Source organism: Canis lupus, chromosome 6 (assembly GCF_003254725.2).
Source record: "Canis lupus dingo isolate Sandy chromosome 6, ASM325472v2, whole genome shotgun sequence".
Taxonomy (NCBI): Eukaryota; Metazoa; Chordata; class Mammalia; order Carnivora; family Canidae; genus Canis; species Canis lupus.
In genome coordinates this window covers 52,669,525-52,694,610 of record NC_064248.1, presented here as the reverse complement: position 1 = coordinate 52,694,610, position 25,086 = coordinate 52,669,525, and the positions used below count along the sequence as shown (strand labels likewise).

Below are 25,086 nucleotides of genomic sequence, written 5' to 3'. Positions count from 1 at the left end.
TATATTTTGCCTTTTTTAAAAGTTGTTTTCAAACACCGTTTATAAAGACCTCCAATATTACTTTTAATAGCCTTCTGGAGTGGTAACTAAATTTTTCCTATGTTTATTTTCCTCCAATGATATTTAATAAGTCCGGTGACTTTGACATACAACCAACTAGTATCATTGGATCCATTTCCTGCTGAGTCTTCTTCAAACAGTACTTGTTCAAAATAAAATAATTGATAGCTAGCTATCTCTCTTTATTTCAAAGATTCTTAAGAACACAAGTACTAGATGGTCCTCCTTTTCTGCAAATATTTGGGGGAATTTCCTTTACCTTCTTTAATTTTTATATCTGAGAACTTGACTGAATTTGGAATCAATATAGTACATTTTAATTGATTTGTTTTACACAGTAATTTCTTAAGACTAGCCTTTATACCTGGCTCCTCTTCTTTTTCTTTTATTACTAGGGATTACCGTGTTTCAGAAAATGTAACTTTTTCAAGAAGGAAGACTGAGTGCTTTGTTATTAATTAGAAATCTGACATCTAAATACATAATCACAAACCCGGCCAACTATTAGTTATTCACGTATTCTACTTCATAGAACAAAGTGATAAAAATCCTTGAGATTTATAAATTGAGACATCATTACTATGATCATTTTATCATGTTTAAGAAGTATAGCTTATTAAGGGGTGGATCGATTTTAGAGAAGTGCTAGAAGTAATTTTTCATGCTCATGTTGTCTACATTTTAAAAATTAAGAAAGATAATGTGTACAAAGAATACTTAATGTTAGAACTTTCTATGCATTTTGAGTTGAATAAAGTAAGAGCAAGGTATCTCATCATATGACCTTAACAGAAAGGCAGACCAAATTTTTCATGAGAAATCTGTTGATCTTAAATAATAATTGAGAACAGATATTACAAACATTTGTTCATTAAGGTAAATCTGTAATTCTATAGAAACAGTGTCTCAGGTTTTTCTGTACATCACCAGGCTGAGAATCATGTGGAGTGAGTCCTAGCAGTCCATAGTTTCTTAAGATCTCAAGATGCTTTTACTGTGTAATGGGAGCTGATAATTACTGCTATAGAGAAAAGTTCGTAATTTTTAGATGGTAAATTTTAGCTTTTTAGCAAAGTTAATGGTGTTCTCAAAAAAACACTCTTCATAGCGATTAAATAGTATGTTAATACTGTTAATTCATGCCAAATATATCTTGGTATAATTGTTCTAATGGAATATTGTTTAGCTTTAAATTGATTTGTTTTTTCTCTATGTGTTATAAGATTAACACGTAAACTTAAATATTTTTTTAAAAATTATTTTTAAGTGGTTTCTGAAATCTTTGGTTTTCTTTGTTACTTTTGAATGGATTATTTGCGTAGTAATTTTAAACTTTTTACTATGAAAGATTTCAGTCATATACTAATGTAGTGAATCCTACATTCATCTCAATTTAGTAGTTTTTACACTTGTTTTATCTTTTATCTGCTCATTTTTTCTATTGTATTTTGAGGCAAATCCTCGACATCATGTCATGTCATCTCAAACATTATCATAATATCTTTAAAATAATGACATTTTCTTTTTTTTAATAATGACATTTTCTTATCAAACCATAATATGATTATCACACTCATCAAATTTGACAGTGATTTCTTAATGTCACTGAATACCCAATCCATCTTCAAATTTCCCCAATTGTCTCAACATATTTTAAGACTTGATTTGTTCAGAATAGGATCTTCTCAAGGGCCATAGATTCCTTGTGGTTGTTACTTTTCCTAAGACTCTAAATCTGTGGTAGTCATCTCCCTTCATCCCCACCCTCTCCATTCCATTGACTTAATGAAGAAACCTAGAAATTTGGGGAAAGTCCTACAAACTTGATTGGTGTGGCTGTTTCTTTGTAGTGTCATCTTAACTTGTTCCTCCATCCACTGCATATTTTATGTAGACCAGAAGTTCGCTTCAAAAGCTTGATTAGATTTATGTCCTGTTACATTTTTTTCAAGCAGGAATACTTTATAGTAGGTGTTCTTGTGTTTCATGTTGTATCTTAATTGGAAACATAAAACATCTGGTTATCCCACATTGAGTGTTGCTTTAAGACAGATTGTGGTTCAGGTGGTGACATTCTGATCTTTCCATTATATTTTTCTACTAATGGTTTGAGTTTCCACCAGTGATTGGTGCCTTAATTATTTCATTTGGTGTTTGCAAATGTTGCCTTTCCCCCCTAATTGACATATTTCTCTACATTAATTAGTTGAAAATCTTTATAGAGTTTTCCTTCATCAACTAGGACTGTTTACCTTGTAATGCAATTTGTGCAGGACAGTTGAATTCTTGCAATTATTTGTTAGTTTTGGTGGAAGAAATTGACGCCCAGCTTTTGTTTTTTTCATTTATTATGTAAACCTTTTCATGAATGGGTACAACCTAGATTCTTTCCAACTACAGTTTAAACTTCAGAAAGTAAGTAAGTAAGTTGCCTCTAGTGCTGGTAGCCTCAAATGTGGTTTGAGATAGTGACCTTAGTCCAGATGTGAGCTGTCTGGCTTATCAATGTAATAATGTTTTTTTATTTTAGTCTTAGCCAGTGGCCCAAAAGAGGGAAGCAGGGTGGTGAATAAGAGACTAAACAGAGTTAATTAAAACTCAGATATGTTTCTCTCAAAAAAGAATTCATCCCCCTAAAATAAAGAACCAGGAATGCACCAGGAAGCGTTAGTATTTCCTTACTAAATACCAACAGAATATAAATCACTTTTCTCTTACAGCTATTTGTGAGGGAAAAAATGATCCACAAATAATGAGAATGAGTTGTTTTCTCAAAGGATTAAAGTCCCTTAGGTGATGTTTCCCTTGAATCCTTGTGTATATGCAATCTGTCTGTTTATACTTTTTAACTGTGATTCTATAGGTTATGCAGTAAAAACATCTTTTGTGAAACATTGCTATCTTACATGTCTTATTTCAGTAGAGTGATGATGGGGAAAACTACAAAGCTAAACTAATTGGAAATTAATTAGTATGTTAGCAGTGAGCTAATCGAGCAGTACTCATATTATTTCCTTATATTTAAGTGATGCCTGTGTTTTGCCATGTGTGTATTTTTAGGAAATAAGATGCTCATTGTTGTGTTTTAGGTATTATTTAGTAAATTTAGGCTGTTTCAGTAGCCTCCAAGGTGAATGCCATTTGGAAATTCTTGTTTTTCTACTGAACCATTCAATAGCTTAGGAAGAACAAAATTATCAGTTGGTAATTTCATGAATTTGTAGGGCTACTTTCAGTTAATTATTACGATGTAGGCCATTAAGGAGACTTTTCTAAAAAGATATGCTTGCTGAAATCCTTAAAGTCTTAAGGATACTTACACCAGGGGTCTTTTTATGTGATTGGTATTGATAGAAGATATTAGCTGTTTTTTCCTACCACTATTTGCTTTCCCTATAGGAATTGGGCTCCACTATAAAAATGCCTACATATTTTGGGGGTAGTTCCTGTGATAGGAATAAATATTTACAAAGTTATTAGTTTAAAAGTAATTACTTAAGATTCCACCTTAATTGCTACAGTTCTCCATATATTTTGTAGCAAAAACACATGAAATACTATGGCTTAAAATGAAATTGTCTCAATGCCGGGAACCCAAAAGGTTGTCTGATGCATATGGATACTAATCACTAACCATTTCGTGAATATGTATGAAGTGCCAGGCATCATTCTTAGCCTTTGTGAGTTAATCCTCACATTATCCCTAAATGTAGTTATTCTTATTGTCCCTCACTTCATAGGTTTAGAAACTGGGACACACAAAGATTAGCAGTTTGCTCCGATTCCCATAATTAGTGAGTGGTTGAGATAGGCATTCTGGCAGTCCGGCTTCAAAGTTCATACTCCTAACAAACAAATTTGAATTTGAATAAAATATACTATAGATTAGGCCTGTTAGCCTGCCTTCTTTTTCCCTATGGAGTTAATAATAATGTCATATATGTAGTAAATACATACGTCCTATAATTTTAATTTCCCTTTTTTAATTTCCTCTCCCCATATACTTAAATGTTTTCTGTTACCAAGATGTTGTTACCAAGTCCATTTAGTGTTTAACCTGGTTATTATATGATTACAAAGCCAGAAGTACTGTTTATATGTCCATTTAAAATTGAATAGAAAATAGGAAATACATATATAATATGCAAACCAAAATATAGTAAACTGAATTTATATTTATATGTTTTCACGAAGTGTACACTAAAACTTAAATGCCAGAATCTTAATTTTAGCAAAGCTTTAATCTATAAGACTACATTATAGCAAAGAAAATTTTGGTTGTAAAATCAAACTTACTAATCTACTGCAGACACATTTGCAAATCATCCTCCAACAAAAACTAAAATGATTACAAATATACAAACATTCTAGAAATACTTTTAAAAATATTAAACTCCATGGATTTTTAGAGTGTATCACTGAATGCCATAACATTTGCAATTTTTTAAAAAGCCATAAATTAGAAAAGCAGTATTTTGTCATGTTCAATAAAATCAAATTTTTCGTCATAACTCACACGAAAATCTTGTACTAACTCACTGTCCCATAACTTTGGCTTTCTCATTTCTGTTTTAATGTGTAAGAAGTAGGAAACTATAGAAGTTAGGTTGAAACTTCTCTACATGTGCATTCTTAGAAAATAATACTGAGTTAATTTGGATTATTAAACTAACCAATTTTGCTGTGGCTGAGTTTTTAAAGTATTAATTTCTCAGTCTTTAAAATACTTCTTTCAGAAAAGAAGTAATCTGAGATAAAATTGTTCATTTGAAAATAACTGTCAGTAGATAAAAGTTTTTAACCTCTAAATCATGAATTAACTTGAAGCAATAATCTTTAGAGAGTTAACTCTTTGAGCCCTTTTAAAATAATATTTGAATGAATATATGTTAAATCTGGAACGTGTTTTCTTAGCAAAGGAAATCTGTTAATGGTAGTTGCCTACTTTGGAAATATAATAGGTCACAGATGTGATATGAATGTTAGAGAAATAATGTTACCATGTCCATGCACATTTACTTATTTGCCAGCATTTTCAAATAGGATAAGTTTATTCCTGTAGGGCTATAAGATGTTGTTCATAGACTGCCATTTAACTGTCCAAGGTAATATTTTCATATAAAGTTCTTAATGGATAATCCCATAACCTTTGCTTGAACTATGTTAGGTTCACTCATCATATTGTTCTCAGCTGTAGTTTTAAGAAATTCTATTTACCTTCATTTCCAAGACAGTCTGTCAGATAGTTGAATTTATTTATTCTAGTGTTACTGTTCATATTTCTCGGGCTACACAGCCTTAATTCAGTAGTAATCAGTGCTAGCCTTGGAATATAAAAGGTAAGTTTAAATTAAATCAGACTGTAAATTTTACTTTCAAAAAGTGTTTTTTTTTTAAGAGTTGACAGTTATGTATATTGAAAACAAAAGCTTTTCTAAAGTGTATTACTGCTGCTTTTATAATTGACAGAAGAAAAACTGACTGCAGTATAAAATGTGCCTCTATCTAAAGTAAGTAAAAATTAGGCAGAAAATTTTCACTAGTTGCTCTAAAGATAGAGCAAGAAAACAAAAGATGCATATAGGAAATCTCATTTTAATTCTTCTCTTGATCTTTTTTTTCCCTGAGCTCTTCCTAATTTCATATTTACTTCCCTTTTAGCTTTTGTGATTTTTTTGTGGGGTTTTTTTTTTTTGTGCCTGTTGATCTTGATTTCAATTTAAAGGTGTTACTCTCTGAGTACCTTTCCTATATGCCCTGCTTTCTAGATATTCCCATAACTTTGTTAAGTATTTGGCATGAGCATTTCATAGCCCTGAATGGATTCTGCCTCATGTCAGTGACATCCTGGTTAATTCATTCATTGACTTATCCAGCAGTCATTTTAGCACTGTGCTAGGCACTGCAGAGATTCAGAATTACAAGGTTCTATAACTTGATTTACAATCTGGTGGAAGCAGCAAACATCTGAGTAGCTCTAATTTGAGGCAAAGTGAAATCTGTAACAGAGTTGGTGTGGTATTAGAGCATAATGAGATACACAGTGAGATTCATCTGAAGGAGATATTGGGAATGTTTTATGGCCATTTGATTTGGATACAAATAAAAAGGGATGCCTGGGTGGCTCAGTGATTGTCTGCCTTCAGCTCAGGTCATCAAGTTCTGCATCAAGCTGCCCCACAGGGAACTTGCTTCACCCTCTGCCTATGTCTCTGCCTCTCTCTGTGCCTCTCATGAATGAATAAATATATTCTTAAAAAGAATAAAAATTAGTGTGAGCAGATGTGAGAAAGTATATATCACATTTAGGGAGGACAACATTGAGTTATGATTAAGCCATAGGGTAATTGGTAAACTGTGAAAGGCAGTGGTACCAGAAAGAACTTGAGACAAAATCTTAGAACTGTTGTTAGCCAAGGGAGTATAGTGGAGACTATTAGTCTAAATAAAATACAGTTGGGAATCTAAACTGGGGACATGAGAATAAAAGAGACAAATACATGGAAAAAAAACATAAAGGTAATAGTACTTGGCATCTTATTGATACAAGTACTTAGAAAGAATTAAACTGGGGATCCCTGGGTGGCTCAGCGGTTTAGCGCCTGCCTTTGGCCCAGGGTGCGATCCTGGAGTCCCAGGATCGAGTCCCACGTCAGGCTCCCGGCATGGAGCCTGCTTCTCCCTCCTCCTGTCTCTGCCCCCCTCTCTCTCCCTATGTCTATCATAAATAAATAAATCAATCTGAAAGAAAGAAAAAGAAAGAGAAAGAAAGAAAGAAAGAAAGAAAGAAAGAAAGAAAGAAAGAAAGAGAAAGAAAGAAAGGAAGGAAAGAAAGAAAAAAGGAAAAGAAAAGAAAAGAGAAAGAAAGAAAGAAAGAAAGAAAGAAAGAAAGAAAGAAAGAAAGAAAGAAAGAAAAAAGGAAGGAAGGAAGGAAGGAAGAAAGAATTAAACTTGTGGAGAAGTCCACTGGGTAGTAGGAAATTCTGTGAGCTTGTGAATTGGAAAAACAGGTGTGATATTTTAAAAGCTTGGCTTAAGATTCTTTAGGTGTAAGAGGGCAAGAGGATCAATGGCTTGAAATTACAATTGAAACTTAAGCAGTGCACAATTATATTGTGGGAAAAATTAAACTTAGGGATGAGATAAATAGCATTAAAATTAAAAGTTCCTACTCAGTTCAGTAGTTCCCATAAGGTTATTCATGAAGGTGGGTATAAATCAAATTATGATGGATTAAAGGGTATAAATATGATAAGAAAGCATTTATTACTCTTTGAAGAAGTGTACTATAAAAAAAAGGAAAGAGAAATGGAATGTAGTTGAGAAATGGTTGTATTGAGGGACTGTGTATAATTGTATGGGCTCCAGATCCAGGTGTCATGAGTTCAGAATTCATCTTAGCTTCACTGTCTTAGCCTCCCCATGTGTAGTGGTTATAATGACAGTGTTACAAGGGTATTATGAGTATTAAATGTGTTAATAAGTATAGTTTGTATAGTGCTTGGCATATAATGAATGCTCATTTCATATTAACTAGTATTTGTTTTTTGTGGGATTTTGGGGGAGACTTAGAGCACAAGTGGGAAGGGGAGAGGGAGAGAGAATCTCAAGCAAACTGCTCACTGAGCATGGAGCCCAACACAGGGCTCAATCTCACACCCTTGAGTTCATCTCCTGATCCAAAACCAAGAATTGGATGCTTAACCAGCTGTGCCACCCAGTCACCCCTAGTATTTATTTTTAAGGCTAGCTTCAGTCCTAGAATTGAATGTATAGTGAAAATGCCAAGGCCTAGAAAATAGAAAGGTACTTGTTGAGGATCATAATGAAGAACTGGAAAGGATTAGCAAGCTCTTATAGAAATGTAGGGGAAGGAAAATGTAGGGGCAGAGCTGAGCCAGAACTGAAGTCATCAGTTATGTAGCCCATATTCTTTTCTTCTCACCATTCTGTGTTTTTATGAAGAAAGGAAAAGGGGGGAACAGATGAAAGAAAGGACTTTTGAAGTTGGTAGAAAATTTTGAGGGAATTCTGATGCCATTCTCAGACTTTATGAATATAACAAGATTGAGAGTAGGATGTGGGACATAAATCTCGTAAATTTGTAGGGAACCCTTGGAAGTAGACTCCAAAATCGGCTAACGTTAGATTTAAATAGCAAAATGTTTATGGAATCAGTTTTGGGGTGTGTATGTGTTTTCACTCTAGTGCTCACTTCGGCAGCACATGTACTAAAATTGGAATATTTTTACTTTAATACTTACCTAGATGAAAGCTTAGCAAAAATACAAGATTGGATTTATCCAAGCCTGGCGCTGAAGAACATCAAAAAAACACTTAGGCTACATTGTAAATAAAGTCAAGCCAAGAAAAAACAGAATTAGCATAAAGCCCAAAAGTGGGTTCAGTAATTGCATGGAATAGGAGAATTAAGAAAGATGGGAAAATGTTGGGAAAGCAGAAATGAATGGCAAAACACAAAAAGAGAAAGAAAACTCAAAGATGTAGCAAGAGAAGTTGCTAAAATGGATTGATGTAAAAATTGTCAAAGTAGAAGTTTTAAAGAAATTTTGAGCCAAGAGTGTTTGACATATCATAGGTTGATGACAGGGTCTGGGAGAGAAGGAAGAAATAAAGCCAGGTGCTGTATGTAGTCTTTCTGTAATGAGAGAAATGTCCCAGTAATCCGATGGTTCTTTTGATGATGAGAAATGATTGGATGAAGAATCTGTCTTAATTGATGGTGGTGGGACTGCAGTCTGAAAGTAACATTGGGTGGTAGGGTAGAATGATGAATAATATATCCTTTTTCTTTCCTTTGGGGAAGGGTTTATGAAGATAAAAAATGACTATTTGAGAGGGTTATAGGAAAAGTTTCATTAGGATAAAGCAAGCCTTTAATTAAAAAGTTTCTCTAAGGAACAGATTGAATAAAAATGCTATTTGTTAATGATAGAAAAGAGAATGGATTCCAGCAGGCAAAATAAAGAAAGGAAGGTGGTACAAGAGGAGGAATGGATTGTTTCAGGAAAGAATAATAGTGTTTGTCATTATTGTCAAAAGTGAAACTTAGTTTCAAGTCAGGAAATAAAATGTAAAAACCGTTCTCCCCACCCAAGCCCCTGTACTTTTATGAGTTAGAAAGAGCCTCAAAGTCCCACCACCTATCCTCTAATCAGAAGTATGTGAGACAACTACCACATGTCTTGAGCAGGGTAAAGAAGTAAGACCAAAAGAAATTCAATCAACTTTGGATACAAGTTTTAGAATGTGAAATGAAGTTACAAAACCAATTCTGCATCTTTAAAAATCATGGATAAAAAGGTCATAGTCAGGAGGAGCCTAAAGAGACATGACTAAATGTACTATGGGATCCTGGAACAAAAAAAGGACAGATAAACACCAAAGAAATCTGACAAAGTGTGGACTTTAGTTAATAATTATATGTCAGTATTGGCTGATTAATTGTAACAGTAACACCATACTAATACAATGTTAATAATAGAGGGAAAAGGAAAGGACCCAGGTTATATAGGAACTCTGTAGAATCTTCATTTTTTCTGTAAATCTAAAATATAAACTTTATTAAAAATCATAGATAGGGACACCTATCAGCAGTTGAGTGCCTGCCTTCAGCCCAGAGCATGATCCTGGAGTCCTGGGATCGATCAAATCCCACTTCGGGCTCTCTGCACGGAGCCTGCTTCTCTCTCTGCCTGTGTATCTGCCTTCTCTCTCCCTTCCTCTCTCTCTCTCTCTCTCTCTCATGTGAATAAATTTTTAAAAAATCATAGATAAATTTGTAAAACATCTTTCAGATCTATCACACCAAAAAAGACTCCAGACTTTTCATTTTCAGCTACCATTTTAAATTAATTTCATTTCTCTTAATTCTCAGTGATCATTTTTCCATGATGTCTTGATGTTTTGAATAATATTGTGCCAAGTTACCCCCGTTTTAAACTCAGATTTCAAGAAGAAAAGTATTTCAAAAACCATTGCCTTTAATATTTAAAGTTTCTTTGAACAAATTTTCTATCACCTTTGGATACGGTGAAGTTTTTCATGAGGTGGTTGAATTATATATTGACATTGTAGAGATGTATTTCAGAAGACGCTTTCTTGCAAAAATGAAGTATTAAACTTAGACTGTCGTTTAATCTATCAAATTTAGGTAAATTGGTATTTTATATTTCATGAATTAATAATTTTTCTTGAAATGTCAACAGGGAAAGATGAGTATAACAAGGACTTAGAACTTAATTCTGAAAGTGTCAGTAGTGTGTAATCTTGATAATGTCTCACGTTAAAAAAAATATACCCATTTATATTACAGCATTTTCTTTGGAATGAATAATTTTTTTTTAATTCCTTAGTATTTCTTGAGAAACATACATACATCATACCGAATATACATGGCAGTGGTTCACAAAGTATCTGGAGATCTCTCCGGCTCTAACAAAGTCAAAACTGTATTCATGACAATATTAAAATGTTATTTGTCTTTCGACTTTTACTTTCACTACCATATGTTAGTCTGAAGGCTAATAGATAATAGACTATGTGATCATATGTTCTTTTTTTTTTAAATAAAAGTTCTTGATTTTTTGTTTCTGGTGTGTTAAATATCAGTTGATATACCCCAAATAAACAAAAGCTCTTTGTGGTCCTCAGTAATTTTCTAAGAGTGTAAAGGGGTGAGACCAAAAAGATTAAAAGCTTTTTCAGTATGGGGATACGAAGTTCAGGATTTTCAAGTATTTTAATAAACAGAAGATGGTGATAAGAGTTGAGATGTACAGAGAAAATGCTAGGAATTAGGAAATTTTTTAGATGAATTTTGGTAACTAATAACAATTAATTGTTCAGTTAATTTTTGGGGGGTTAGTCTACCCTGAAAATCGTTTGGTAAGTTGAAAATGAAACCAGAAATTAAACTGACTTAATTTTTTATTGTGGAAAAGAGATGCTCAAATGTCTTCTTAGATTTAAAAAAAAAATCTTTTATTCTTAAAAGAGAATTTGAGGATTGATACTGAACTTTTTTCTTCTGCATGCCCTGTATTGTCATTGGTGTTTGGGGCCATGGACTGGATCCCATTAAGACCAAGCAACTTAACAAAATTTTTAAGTTACTTTTTCTGTTGAAGAGTAGTGAAACAAGGGAATGATTTGACAGTGTAATGCCTAATCTGGAGTTTCTGCCACGATTGAATAATTGTGTTTATTTACAATAACAGCACAATAACAGCTTTAGTTGATTGCTATGTACATTGAGCCACAACTATCTGAAAATACTGAAGGAATGATATTTAAAGAAAGGACGAGGAGGGGTCATTTTCTAAGAGTATGAAGAAACAATACTGTGAGTGCATGTCTAAGAACGGGAAATATGTCTGTATACTTGTCATTGGCAGCAAATTAAGATATCTTTTAAATGTTAAATGGAAGTAACCTATAAAGTATAATGAGAGCTATGGTATTTACTGGAAGTTTGTAATGCTGTAGAATAATTGGTTAAAAAGATCCACACTGGTGGATCCAAAAAGGCATCAAAGACTACTAAAGACATGAGAAGTTTTCCTTTAATATTAGATCCTTGTTTCTTGGATTTACTTTTAAAATAAAATTGTTGAAAAAATAAATAATAATTAAAATGAATGAAAATTGGCCACCACTACCATGAGTTAATAATTGTTAAACCAGCGTGATGGTTTGTTATTCTAGTGTCTCTTTTTTTATGTTGACTATTTTCCGTAACAAAGAGTAAAATCTAAAAAAGAAAATGGAGAAAGAAGAAAAAAAGGAATCTCGAAAAGTGGGTAGAAAGTACTAAAGTAAGCTCATCCACAGAAAGATTGCAACAAATATAATTCCACTGTTGAACTGCTCATAGAGAAGAGATAAGAAATTGGAGGGGGAAAATTTGTAAGTTAGAAACTGAAGAGATTAAGATTTGTGAATCTTAACCCTTCAGACTATCAATGAAAGATCATCATAGTTTCTATAAAGTAAAAAGATTAAAAAAAAAAAAAACTTGGCTAAAATATTAAGATACCTGAAACCAAAGGCAACAAGCACATCCTTTTGACATACACAAGAAGGCTGGTGGAAAGAGAAAAGAAGAAATAAAACATGAACTTACGGGACAACAGTCCTAAGGGCCATTTCTATACAGGTATGTCATGAATTAACTTCATGTAGGTTGGTTGTTTCTTTTTAATGGGAAGGAGAAAAATACAATTCATTTCATTAGTGAACTAACATTTATTGAAATATAAGCTGGTATGTAAGAATTGAAGGGATGGAAGGATTTTGAGTTTATTCTTAATTAGAATGTGAATAAAAGATGGTGAGACAAAAGAATTCTCTCTAGAGAGCAAATGATTAGCATATTTTAAACAACAGACTGGAAAACAACAATAGAAATAAAGAAATGTTAAAACTGGTAGGGGAAAGGAAAAGACTGAAAGAGAAAGCATGCATGATACAGTGACGTTTTCTCAATCTTCCTACTGGGGAAATTTGAGAAATTTGTTGTGTGTGTGTTACAACTACATGAGTGTGAAATTAAGGCAAACAAACTTTGGTAAGGTTTTCTTCAGGTCATTTGAATGAATTAAATAATTCAGGGTGATGTGTCTCCAAGAGCTGAAGAACTTACGATATGTGTTTCAGAAGCTGTAATTGTCTGATTTCAAGTGAGTTTATGAAGAAGATAGCACTTGTCTAAAAAAGTGTTGAGTTACTGTTGAAGATGATATTTATTTTGGATGTGATTTCTTGCTGTAAACCATGGAAGTGAATTTTTCAAGTTTCTGACTTAGAAATATCATTCTTTATGCTTTGCTTTTCCATAGGAAATGGAATATTGTATATTTAATTTTTTAACATACTACAGGTATGTACCTTAGCCCTAATATTTAATGATTTCATTGATAACCAGTTAATTTTCTCTAATTGCTATATTATCAGCAAACCGTTTTTCTAAACGTTATAAAAATTAATTTTCAGGAACCATTTGGAATGGTCAGCCCTAAGCCATGCAGCCATCGTGCTTAAATTGGTTTTTGTAAACGACTTGTGTGTGTTTCGTAAAATATGCTTTATTTTAAAATTAGGGCTTCCTGTTGCAGCTGTTCCAGGAGCTCTGAGTCCTTTGGCTATTCCAAATGCTGCTGCAGCAGCTGCTGCAGCTGCTGCTGGCCGAGTGGGTATGCCTGGAGTCTCAGCTGGTGGCAATACAGTCCTGTTGGTTAGCAATTTAAATGAAGAGGTTAGTAAAATAATTTTCTAATGTTTATTCTTTAACTCCATTTCATTTGTGAAAGTTTCTCATGTTTATTTCATTTTGCACTTGCCTTTCTTTTTATGTACATTCATTAGTCAAAGTATTTTCTGTATGTTTCTACTTCTGAATAAAATCTATGTACTTGTTTAGGTAATATTTCCTTAGTCATATCTCTTTTTATATATATAATTATTATTATAATTATTATTATTATTATTTTTAATGTAACTACCTATTTTTCCTAAGAAAAATATGGTGAAGTACTATAGTATGGCTTTTTCTTTTTGTTGTTCTCAAAGGCAAATGTGATCTAATTTGCAGATTTTAACTGTAAAACAATTTTGTTCTTTGCCTTTTCTAATTATTTGCTTGTTCATTTCATGCTTATGTGTCATTGCATTTTTTTAAATCTTATTTTATGTGAACTACTCTAATACATTTTTCTTTGAAGGTTCTTCCAAAGATCTTGACGAGGCACTCTTCCAGTCTTTCTTAGTAATTTTTTCTTTGCAGTTATTAGTCATTGTCTTCTAAAAATATTTTTCAACTTTATCCCCTCCCCCCTTGTTAAATAAAATTTATTGCTGAGTTATTTTCTTTAGTTGTACATTTTATGTCTGGTATATTTTATTTTGATTGCTATGAAAGCTGGTATGAAATGTGGGAAGCTCAGTGTATCAGTTTACAATGTCTAATTTGAATATTTGTTTCATTTTTAATTGGCCTCTGTTAATACGAACATTAAGCTTATTTTATCATTTAATACTATTGTCATTCACAGTTCTGCATGCTAAAATGTTTGAATCAGAGTGCCTTTGTTTTTCTTTTAAGAATTTTGCCTGCATTTCATAACCAGCCATGCTTATGCAGTTAAAGTTCAAAGTTTAAAATTCCTGTGCATGCTTTTCCTTCCCTATGTTGAGATGAAATGCTGTAATTTACTCTTTGATATAGATGTACTTTACCCATATTTGTCTTGGATGACTACATTTTACTCAGTTTTTCTTGTACAGTACATAAACCAACCATTTTCTGACCAAATTCCTGCATTTCCTATGTACTGACCTATATTTTATTTTTTTTTTGTTCCCCAATTCCTTATTTTTTTCTTCTGCATTGCTGTTTCCCTTCCCCATTTCATCCTTTTCCCCTGTGTGTTCACCTTCCCTTTCCTTGTCTTTTCCCAAATGCCCATTCCCTTCCCTGTCTTATCCTTTATTTTCCTTGTCCTTGTCTTCATTCCCTGTCTCCATTCCCTATGTTCATGCTTCTGTGCTTGAACAAATGTTCCTCGGACCAACTTGCCCCAATTAACCGCCTTGAACCATGATCCATGACCACCTCACCATTCTGCGGGAACCACCCTTCGTTATGGATGATCTGTTCATCTCCGCTCTTCCTCGACTCTTCTCTCTTCTTGTCTTACGCTGCTTGCTCTTCTCTCCTTCTAAAGATGGTTACGCCCCAAAGTCTGTTTACCCTCTTCGGTATGTTATTGTTAGCACTATACTTTTATTATTGATTTGATTTTTGTTTCACCTTAATTCTTATTTGTAGCTAGCACTTTGGCTTAAAGTTGAATAGTAAATCTTTTGCTATTTTTCTTTGCTATTTAAAACTCTCCATAGACACAAAATTTGTTTTAATGCATGCTGATTTATTTTGCATGGTCTTTAATTTAATATCATTCACATAGCTTTGAGGGTTTATCAAAAGTTATTCTTTTCAAAATTCACTGTTCAAAATCTTGATCTTCTTTATTCATTTGTGAGAATGATGAGTTTGAATGCGTGATCATGTTGATGTCTGAATGTTTCATTAATATGTCAGAAAGATAATCTTGAGCTGACTTGCATGTAAAATTAATTCCATTTTTGGATTACCTCTCTGTGGCTCCAAAAAAGGTGTTTATGGAGATGTGCAGCGTGTGAAGATTTTGTACAATAAGAAAGACAGTGCTCTGATACAGATGGCTGATGGAAACCAATCACAACTTGGTAAGATTAAACTATGTGTTATCTATTACATCTTTAAATCTGTTAATAAAAACAAACCCTATTATGGCAGTAAGTGATTCTTTTTTTTTTTTTTTTTTGATAGCCGGGTTCAAAATGTCATGTTAATTTTCATATTTTAACATATTTATACACGATGACCATGTTTGTATTTTCTCCTGTCCTCTTAACAATCCTCAAGTACAATCTAATGGAAGATTTGGCCTCCAAAATTGTAGTAATCGTTTCACATAAGAAGGGTAGCGTTTATATTAAAGATCCTTAGTATCTTTCTTTCCTGCTTACTCCCTGTAATAGAAGGTAACTGTTCATATATAGTCCATGGAATCCTGATTAATGTGAAATTTTAATTCAAAATATTTGTCTAAACCTAGTATTGGAAAATGGAAAATGAGTCACATGGAAAATGTATTTTAGAGATACCAGATTTTTTACAGAATGAAGAACTTGTGCTAGACAGGCTGTTGTGTTAATCCCTTTTGGAATTTTAAAATGTACTTAAGTCCATTATACTTCCATTAAATATTTACGTTAATAAGAATGTATCATTTGATTCTATACACGAAGTCAGATCGCATAAATATGGTATACAGCTATGTATTCACAATGTGATACGACTGTAAATATTATGTTCTTAGCTTATAATTCTGTTCATTGAGATTTGGGCATGATGATGGCTCAAATTGGTTGCTTTCACTTTTTTTTTGAAATTTGTCACTTTTGATGTAAGGACTGTATTTTTGCTATTACACCCAATGAAATTCACAGACTTGAACGGTATGATATATTTGGTCTTTGGAAAGTTTGAATTTTCTTGTTTCTTACCAACTGTCATGGTAGCTCAGACAACACATAAAACTATACATCTGGCTCTTCACTTTTTAAAATGGAGATACCCATCTTTAATGAAAGATATATAAATAAAGAGTGCTAATCAGGTCCTAGATGCCTAGTAAATCTTTTCTTCTTTTGCTGTGTGTGCTCTGGTAGAGGTAGTCATGGCCATTGTTTTTATATACGTTGTAAGAAGCATTTAACAAAGCTTTCTCAACTGTTTCATTTTTTTTTCTCATCAGTATGGGAGCTGTGGGGGTATTACCCTCATATAAAGGATATATAGTGGTTATGGTTGGGAAGTACCTGAGGTAGAATTTAACCAAGCTTTTCTGGATATTTTTTATGTAAGGACTATTTAAGGACTTCTGTCCTTCTGTCTTCTTATAAGGACACTAGTCTAATTAGATGAGGGCCTCATCCTTATGACCTCATTTAACTTTCATTATCTCCCTTAAAGTCCCTGTCTTCAGATGGTCATTTTGCAGGATTAGAGCTTCAGTATAGGACTTTTGGGAGAACACAGTTCAATGCATAATAGTACTTATAAAAAGCAGGGGTAAAAGATTTGCAAACTTAAGATCTTTGAAATAAAGCTTTGACATGATTTACAGTGTTTAAACTATTTTACAGTAAATTATTTCTCATGGCTAGATTTTGCTTTTTTGAAATCCTTATGATTCTAAAAATACGCACTCATACCATTGATGCCTTTAATATTGAAAAAATTAGTGAGACATTTGAAAATGTAATATGCTTTATTTTTGGGCCCTATTTTCCTTTTGGTTTTCATAGGACTCTATTTGGAAATAACTCATTTCATGATATAGGCAGGTTTTTTTGTTTTTTGTTTTTTAATGCCTAGGACATAGTATGGGGGAAATAAGGAGAATTAAAAGATACTATGGGTTTAAATGTGAATGAGATTGTTGCAAACCTTGGAGGCCATGTTAAATTGGATGTTTTAAGAATAATTTGTGTATTATTTTAAAATGACCTTTAACAGAATTCTGATAAAATCCCAAGGAGTAGTAGTTTTTTCATGTTAAACTGGTTTTTATTTAATGTATAGCTGCTTTCTCAAAAGTAAAGTTACTTAGTTCTTCATAATAGTCCTTGATCTACTAAGTTATCTCTCTCACAAAAAGATTTCAAGAGATCTTCCTTCCCAAGAGGAATTAGCAAGGAGGGAAATAGCAAATGTTATGGAATATAATGGGGAAACTATTTACTTACTTACTTACTTACTTACTTACTTACTTACTTACTTACTTATTTATTTATTTATTTATTTATTTATTTATTTATTTATGATTTTATTTATTCATGAGACACACAGAGAGAGAGAGAGAGAGATAGAGAGGCAGAGACACAGGCAAAGAGAGAAGCAGGCTCCACTCAGGGAGCCTGATGCAGGACTTGATCCCAGGACTCCAGGATCACCTAGGGATCCCCAGGAAATAATAAATTTAAAATTTATGATAGAATCTAAGTCCCTATGCACCAGTAATAATAGCAACAACAATGTAAAGGAGTAAGTGCATCAGTCAAAAGATAGGTTGTCAGATCTGATTTTTTTTTTTTAACTGGTTGCGAGAAACTTAAAAAGCACAAGGATGTGGAAAGGTTGAAAGAAAAGGGATATATATATAAAAGATAAATTTAGATCACCAGGAAGATAAAAAGAGTTTTTGGTGTGTGTATGTTTGGGGGGATGCCCCTAATGAAATAGCCTCAAAATATATCAATCATAAATGAATAGATAGAACTAGAGGGACTCTTGAGGAAATCTTCTTTTATAGGGAGAGATCCCAACACACCTTTCTGAATTAAGTCAGGCAGACATAATACAACAAAGATACAGTTACCTTAAAATTACACATGTATAGAACTACACACTTAACACTGTTTTTTAAGTACATTGGGGAACATTTACTAAAGCAGGCTTCAGTAAAGCAGAGAGTAAGTAACATATATTCTATTCTCTGTTGCACAATTTGAGTTAATAACAAAAAGATACATTTAGAATTTCCTAATATCTCATGGATCGAGGAAGTTACTTTAATGAGAATTTAGAATACTTAAAACTAAAATGATAATGAAAGTACTTACAAATTAGATATGTGTAGTACAGTGAAAGTGGTGTTTTGACAGGAGGTTAACTTTAAGAATGATGGTATAAACCCAAGGAAAGGATAATAATAAAGATAAGACTAGCAATCACTGGTATAGAAGACACTTAAGAGAAAAAACAGAGCTAGAAGGTGGGTCTTTGAATAAATTAATAAAATAGACAAGTGAGTATTGAACTTGATTTTTTAAAAAGTGAGAGACAACACAAATAATACTCGGAATTATAAACTTCTCCTGTATATACTGTTATTCATTCATATCTTTTTTTGGTAAACATTTCTTTATTTTCTTTATTTTTTTTTATTTATTTTTCTGAAAGATAAATAAAGCAGGGGGAGCAGCAGAGGGAGGGGGTGAAGCAGGAAGCCCTGACATGGGGCTCTACCCCAGAACCCTTAACCCACTGAGCCCCACCCAGACGCCCCCATTAATACCTTCTTCAGAGATAAAGGGAAAAGTAAACAATTACATTCAAACAAAAGTGCCATTTCCATTGTGCAACATTGGCCTTTTCCTCTTTTATCATTGATGGCTTTGTCCATTTACACCGTATTTCTTGTAACCAGTTTCAGGATATCAGAGTCCTGTTATTTAAACTTGGTTCATCTTAAATTAGTAGTTCAAATAATCTACTGTTTCTTGTTTAATCATTATGTCTGCTTCAGTTTTTGACAAGCTTTTTTTAAAAAAAGTGTTTAGAAATTGTCACACTCAACCCCTCTTCTTCAGCCCTCATCCATTTGAGATTCCAATTGTTTTGTCAAGTCCGATGACTAGAATACTTCTCATTACCTATTTCCAGAGGTAGCTCTCTGGTTATTTTGCTTTATTTTAATCCCATTTCTCTATCATCCATCTCCTCTTGGTACAGGTACTGTCCCTAGGACTTTTTATTGTTATTTTCACCCTTCAGTGTATCACAGCTCAGCTGATTGTGCAATCTTTTCATAACTTTACAAAGCTGAACTAAGCATTCTTTATAACAGTGTGCTTCCTTATACCACTTTATTCCCTAAATTCATTCCTTATAATGCATTTGTATGAGCTAAGAGTACTTTATCATAAGTAATAGAATGATAGAACTTTAAAAATGTTTTGTAATTCAAGTAAGTTTTATAATAGCTTATATACCATGTCTATGAGTAATTGAATTGAATTTTGTAAGTGAAAATTTAGAAGTATGTGTGAAACGCAGTAGAACTAGTGAGAAAGAATTCAGGCCTGAGAGATGATTTTTTTCTGTTCGCCTCGGTTGAAAAAAAAAAAAACTAAGAAAAAAGCATTACAAATATATAACACTACAGTAAAAACAGTCAGGAAGAGTAAGCTTGTTTTTACAAATTAGAGAAGCTACAAGTGAAAAAAGAAAATACTGTTGGTTCTTTTCTGAATTGTACCTTATACTTTCATAGCATTTTCCTTTTCAGACCTGTTTTATATTTAACTGATTTATGTTCTATACAGGTAAGTATGATAAGATGCATGGGTTTAATAAATTCTGTGTATCTCTGGTATCAGACTATGTGCTGCAGTATACTAATCAAAAAACATTTTGAGAGTAGGGGTTTTATTCTCATTTCCCTGCTCTTCCATATTGCCTTTATCTCTCTACTGTTAATACTCTAATACTTTGAGTAGTCAAATCAGACGTCCAGTTTAAAGTATATGGCTTACGAAATGGTCTTCAGTTGTTCTGACTAGTGAGTAAAATGTGAAACGTAGAGAACTGTTCTGTAATCTCAGGCCAGTTCATTTAGCTTAAAAATAACCCAACTGTTACTTCAAGAATTAGGTATGTAATGTTCTGTGTTTAGGCACTGTGCTGTGTGCTGGGATAGAGACCGTGGTTCCTGCCTTCATATACTTTGCAGTGGGAAGGAGGATTTAGATAATTAAATTGTGATAAATTTTAAAAAGAAGTAAAGGGTGAAGGGAAGGCCTTTCCAGAGAATGATGAGAAAGGCTAGGAGGGATAATGAACAAGATGGGAAACTGGTATAGATCAGCATGCATACAGGGCTAAAGGTAAGAAAAACTAGCACTTTAAGGAGATAGGTTTTATGTAGTTCTAACTTAAAGTGCAAAGAAGTATAGTACTAAAATCTATAAGTTCCATGAGGGGGTAGGATGGTTCTTACTACTTGATTATCAGCACTACTAACAAAGTAGTTGGTATTGTTGTACATCCTCAAGAAGTATGTTCAAAGAGGCTGGGGAGATTTTATTCTTTAACATGGTTTTTGCCTTTCCTAGTCTGATCTGACCTTAACGATTTTAAGCAGGTAATGACATCAGATTTGCAATTTATAGGGCTCATCCAGCTGCTATGTGTAATAGAATGGATTGGAGAAAAGTAGAGCAAAGTCCAACAGTTTTGCAGGTCAAAACATTGTGACAGTGTAAAGCAGAGAATGGAGAGCTGTATTGAGGGATAATTAGGAGTAAGAAGAGTATCGTAGGACTTGGGAATTAGGTTATGGGGCAGAAGGGAGAAAAAGTTTTATAGATAAGTACTAAGTTTATTCAGCAACTAAGTTTATGATTTATCAGGATTGGCAAGGAAGAGAGAGATTCATAATCAGGATTTACATTTTATGAAAGAAACGAACTTTTTTGTCAAAATACTTGTTTAGTGCAAATAAATTTAAATCATCTTGTCAGTGGCTGTTATAAACTTGCCATTTATTTAAAAATCATAGAATTCAGTTATTTTAACTATTCTAAAAATTATTTTGCTTTGAACTGTGTTAATATTTTTTTAATAGGCATTTTTTTCTTTTTACAGCCATGAACCATCTTAATGGACAGAAAATGTATGGTAAAATTATTCGTGTTACTCTGTCTAAACATCAGACGGTACAACTACCTCGAGAGGGACTTGATGATCAAGGGCTAACAAAGGATTTTGGTAATTCCCCATTGCATCGTTTTAAGAAACCTGGATCCAAAAATTTTCAGAACATTTTTCCTCCTTCTGCAACCCTTCACCTATCCAATATCCCGTAAGTACTAAGCTAGAGTTTTCTAAGGGTATACATTATAGAAATAAAACATAAAATTTATTATTAATCTTCTTTTTTTTCCATCCAATTTTCCTAGTCCTTCGGTAGCAGAAGAGGATCTACGAACACTGTTTGCTAACACTGGGGGCACTGTGAAAGCATTTAAGTTTTTTCAGTAAGCAAGCTTTCTTGTCTCTAAATTAGTGACTTTGACAAAAAGTTTTCTTCAAGTAGTTTTTATCTTTTTTGTTTATGAAATTAATTCTGGAATAGGTGAAATTCAAGTATTTAAGCACTTCCTAATTTTTATGAAGTATCTAATTTCATAATTTTGTTTCAGAAGAGATCACAAAATGGCTCTTCTTCAGATGGCAACAGTGGAAGAAGCTATCCAGGCCTTGATTGATCTTCATAATTACAACCTTGGTGAAAACCATCATCTGAGAGTGTCTTTCTCCAAGTCAACAATTTAAAAAGGGGGAGGTGAAGATTGAGGGTGTATCACATTGTTTGGTGTCATCACCTATTGACTGTTCAGAAAAGTGGGGACCAGAGTTTGATTTTTTTGTTGTTGTTGTTGTTTCCTTTTTTTTTCCATGCTGTTATCATTCCTTGGTTATAAAATGAAATGGCATACATAAAGGCAGAGTTGTTAACTGCTGTATTTCATCTGTTCTATAGGTAGGCCATTTTTATTGTCTGTTTATAATTTTAGTTTAATTATACTTTCCTTTTTCAACTTAGTTGACATACGTGCCTTAAAAAGGAAAACTAGTGTTGCTATTGTGCATTTACTAGGTAAAAGGAATTGGTTGTCTAGGGCACATTGTTATATGGGAATTACAATATGTTTAGGCAGGGGTGTGTAAAAAGGTTAAGTTTTTGTTTCTCCTGCTTGGAACTTATTTTGAATTATTGGCTTGTCACATTTCTTTCTATTTAATCAAATAAGATACATGATACTGAAAGAATTAAAGCAGCATTTTTTAGTTTTTACTACCTTAGGCTTTATTGCTTTAAAAAAACATTGGCCTTTTGTATCTCACAATTCTGGTCTAGATTCAGTTATGAATGTAGGCATTAGTTAAAATTAACAAGATGCAGAGTATTAATTTCTTAAGACAACAAAGTGATTTCTGTAAGTTTGAGCCCTACGTGGAAAGCATTGTGGAATCTTAACCTTTTTGTACACACTCTTGTGGGACGTATCATATAAATGTCAGCACTAAGTAATGTCTTGTTTGTGGCTGAATATTTTTCGTAGATGTTTTTGAAGTTGACATGACTTACGTGCATTTAAATATATATTGCCATCCTTAGTTTGTAATTAAGATTTGGAATATGGTTGTGGATTTCTGAGCATGTGCAGACTGGTCTAGCTAGTTCAGGAACTGGTGCATGTATTTTTCAAAGATAAAGAAAGTGTACTGCGAAAATTTGCAGGAAGATTAATTTTGTGGCAGTTTTCTAAAACTGACAACCAGGTGGGACCAAAGTTTATGTGCCTTTAGTCTTAATTTACCTTGCATTGTAATATTCAGTTTTAATAAATCTTCAAAATATTTTGTATTTAGGAATAGATCTGACTTTAATAAAAACATGGCTCAGAATCTACAGGTCAAATTAATTTGAACAGTTCTTGTCAATCTGAATTGTTGATTCTGTTTAAATGACCAATACTTTTTGAAATTGATGTACTTAGTTTCAAGATTCATAGATTCTGTTATCTATGTAGACAGAATGGTCATGTATATTTTCTATTAGTTGAGTTTTTACATCTTTAGAAATGTAAAATTCAGTATAGTTTGAAAGCGGCACAATTAAAAATTAATTTTCTAACAAAGTTGGGAGGTTTGATGGTTGTTTAATTTCCTTTTGTGTGTACTCTGCTTACCTCTGTAGCATGCTCAATAAACACTTCTGTAGCTCTGTATTCACCTTTTCTGTCTTTCTCTGCTGCCTTTTCTCTTTCCTCTTCTTTGTTTTTCACTCCACTGTGCTTCTGAATTCATGTTTATTCTCTGCCAGGGTGGGAAAGGAGTAATAATATTATAATTCTATGGCTTTATACCATAAATAAATCTAGATGCTGTGAAAATATACCAGCTGGTTTTTTTTTAATTTAAAAGATAGTAACTGCTTTTCAGGAGGACACATATTAAACATTTCCCACCCTGTTATAATCTACTGCTTTAAAGACATAACTTTTATTGTATCTTGTTAATTCTATCTCTTTTGTTGTTGTTGTTTTTTTTCCAGTAGATTTATGCACTAATAGATCTTTTGGATTTGCCATGCTCTCTTGCTGCAGTTTCATCTTTCATCTTTTGTGTCTGCTAAAGATTTCTTACTAATCTTAGATTACCTTGCGATTTTTAACAAAGGGTATTAGGTGTTATTGGGAAGAAACTTTGTCTTGGGTGGGCAGAAGATACATTCAGGTAATTTGTGATGTTATAACTTCCACTTTTTTTTTTTTTTTAAAGGAGTTCAGTTAGGGGGCTATTTGTGTTATTCATATTTTTGGTTACTTTTAAAAAATAGATATATATATATATTGGTGTCAGGTAACTTCAGACTTTAATACATGTTCCATTGGTTTGTTTTGTTATGAAATAACTGAGAATTATGCAAAACTCGTACATGGCGAATAAACAAATGAAGGAATAGGAAATAACTTTAAATGTGCCATATTAATACAACAATTCAGTTATCTCAAAAAAATATAGTAAGCGAAACAATTGTTTACATTTGAGTCAAGAACATTGGGGTTATTTGGAAGCTAGACGATCTTATATTTTTTCTTCTTAAAGTAGGATTGTACTACAGAAGCACTCAAAGCAACAGCAGATGTGCCTCTAAAGTATGTAAAATCCAATACCATGGCTAATGAATAGTAATTGAGCAAAGTTTCTCCTGAGTGAACCTTTTTTCTCAGTATTGGGTGGTGGTTGAAATATCTGAAATATAGGTGTTTAGCTACCTTTCAAGTATTCTTTGTGGCTGGCTTTGGGTTGGAAGAAGTCCTGAAATGTGTGTAGGAACTGGGTTGCTCCAGTTGCTGAGCTGGGGAGAGTTCACAGTACCTCTGATGGGGGATGACCAGACACCAAAGTTCTTCCTGCCCGGGAGGTAGAGATTCTTCAGTCTCTTAGAGTGCACTGTGGTAACAAACAGCCTTCCTTCCAAAGCACTAAGTCAGTGAAGTGGTAATTTTGACATTGTAGAATATTTAAAACTTGGTACATTAAATTAATTGAGTCCTTGTCCTGTGTATAAATTGCTGAAGTGCTAGGTGAAAATAATGTCAGCATCATCATCATTACCATTATATGCCTCAGTCTTTTACAGTGAACTAGCTAACAGTGAAGTGTTCTTAAGACTTAGTTGCTTCGTAATAGAGGCCTTACCTTGAATATGTAGAAAGGTAGTTTTTTGTTTTTTTTTTTTCTGACTAAGCTAGAAAAACTTGTGGTTTTTTTTGTTTCGTTTTGTTTTTTTGACATTAGGATTTGGAAATGGGTTTCAAAGCACCTACTTAAAGAATGGGTTCATATATATTTAATTTTATATTTAACGCTAGAAATGTAATGTAGCATTTGAAAGCCACTAAGAATATCTTGGCTTAACCAGGAAGGGTAACATATCATTCTCTTTATTATGTTAGGAATATACTAACTCACATTTTGAGGCATTTTAAGATAAGGTTAGTCTAATCAAATTACAGTAAATTTACTTTGTTCCTTAGTTC

At 33.0% G+C, this 25,086-nt stretch overlaps 1 protein-coding gene across 4 annotated transcripts in view; it reads left to right on the top strand.

Moving 5' to 3' along the window:
• The window catches only part of PTBP2 (polypyrimidine tract binding protein 2), a 77,995-nt gene extending 54,727 nt beyond the window's left edge, over positions 1-23,268 (top strand). The window contains exons 9-14 of one of the 4 annotated variants that reach the window (XM_025417541.3): positions 13,182-13,336; positions 14,805-14,838; positions 15,256-15,348; positions 21,119-21,335; positions 21,433-21,510; positions 21,676-23,268. In XM_025417541.3, coding sequence (XP_025273326.1) covers positions 13,182-13,336; positions 14,805-14,838; positions 15,256-15,348; positions 21,119-21,335; positions 21,433-21,510; positions 21,676-21,808 — 710 coding nt within the window. In that variant the 3' untranslated portion in view covers positions 21,809-23,268. The remainder of the gene's footprint in view (positions 1-13,181; positions 13,337-14,804; positions 14,839-15,255; positions 15,349-21,118; positions 21,336-21,432; positions 21,511-21,675) is intronic. The other 3 variants (XM_025417544.3, XM_025417543.3, XM_025417542.3) reach the window with 3 other exon arrangements.
• Positions 23,269-25,086: the final 1,818 nt, after the last annotated feature.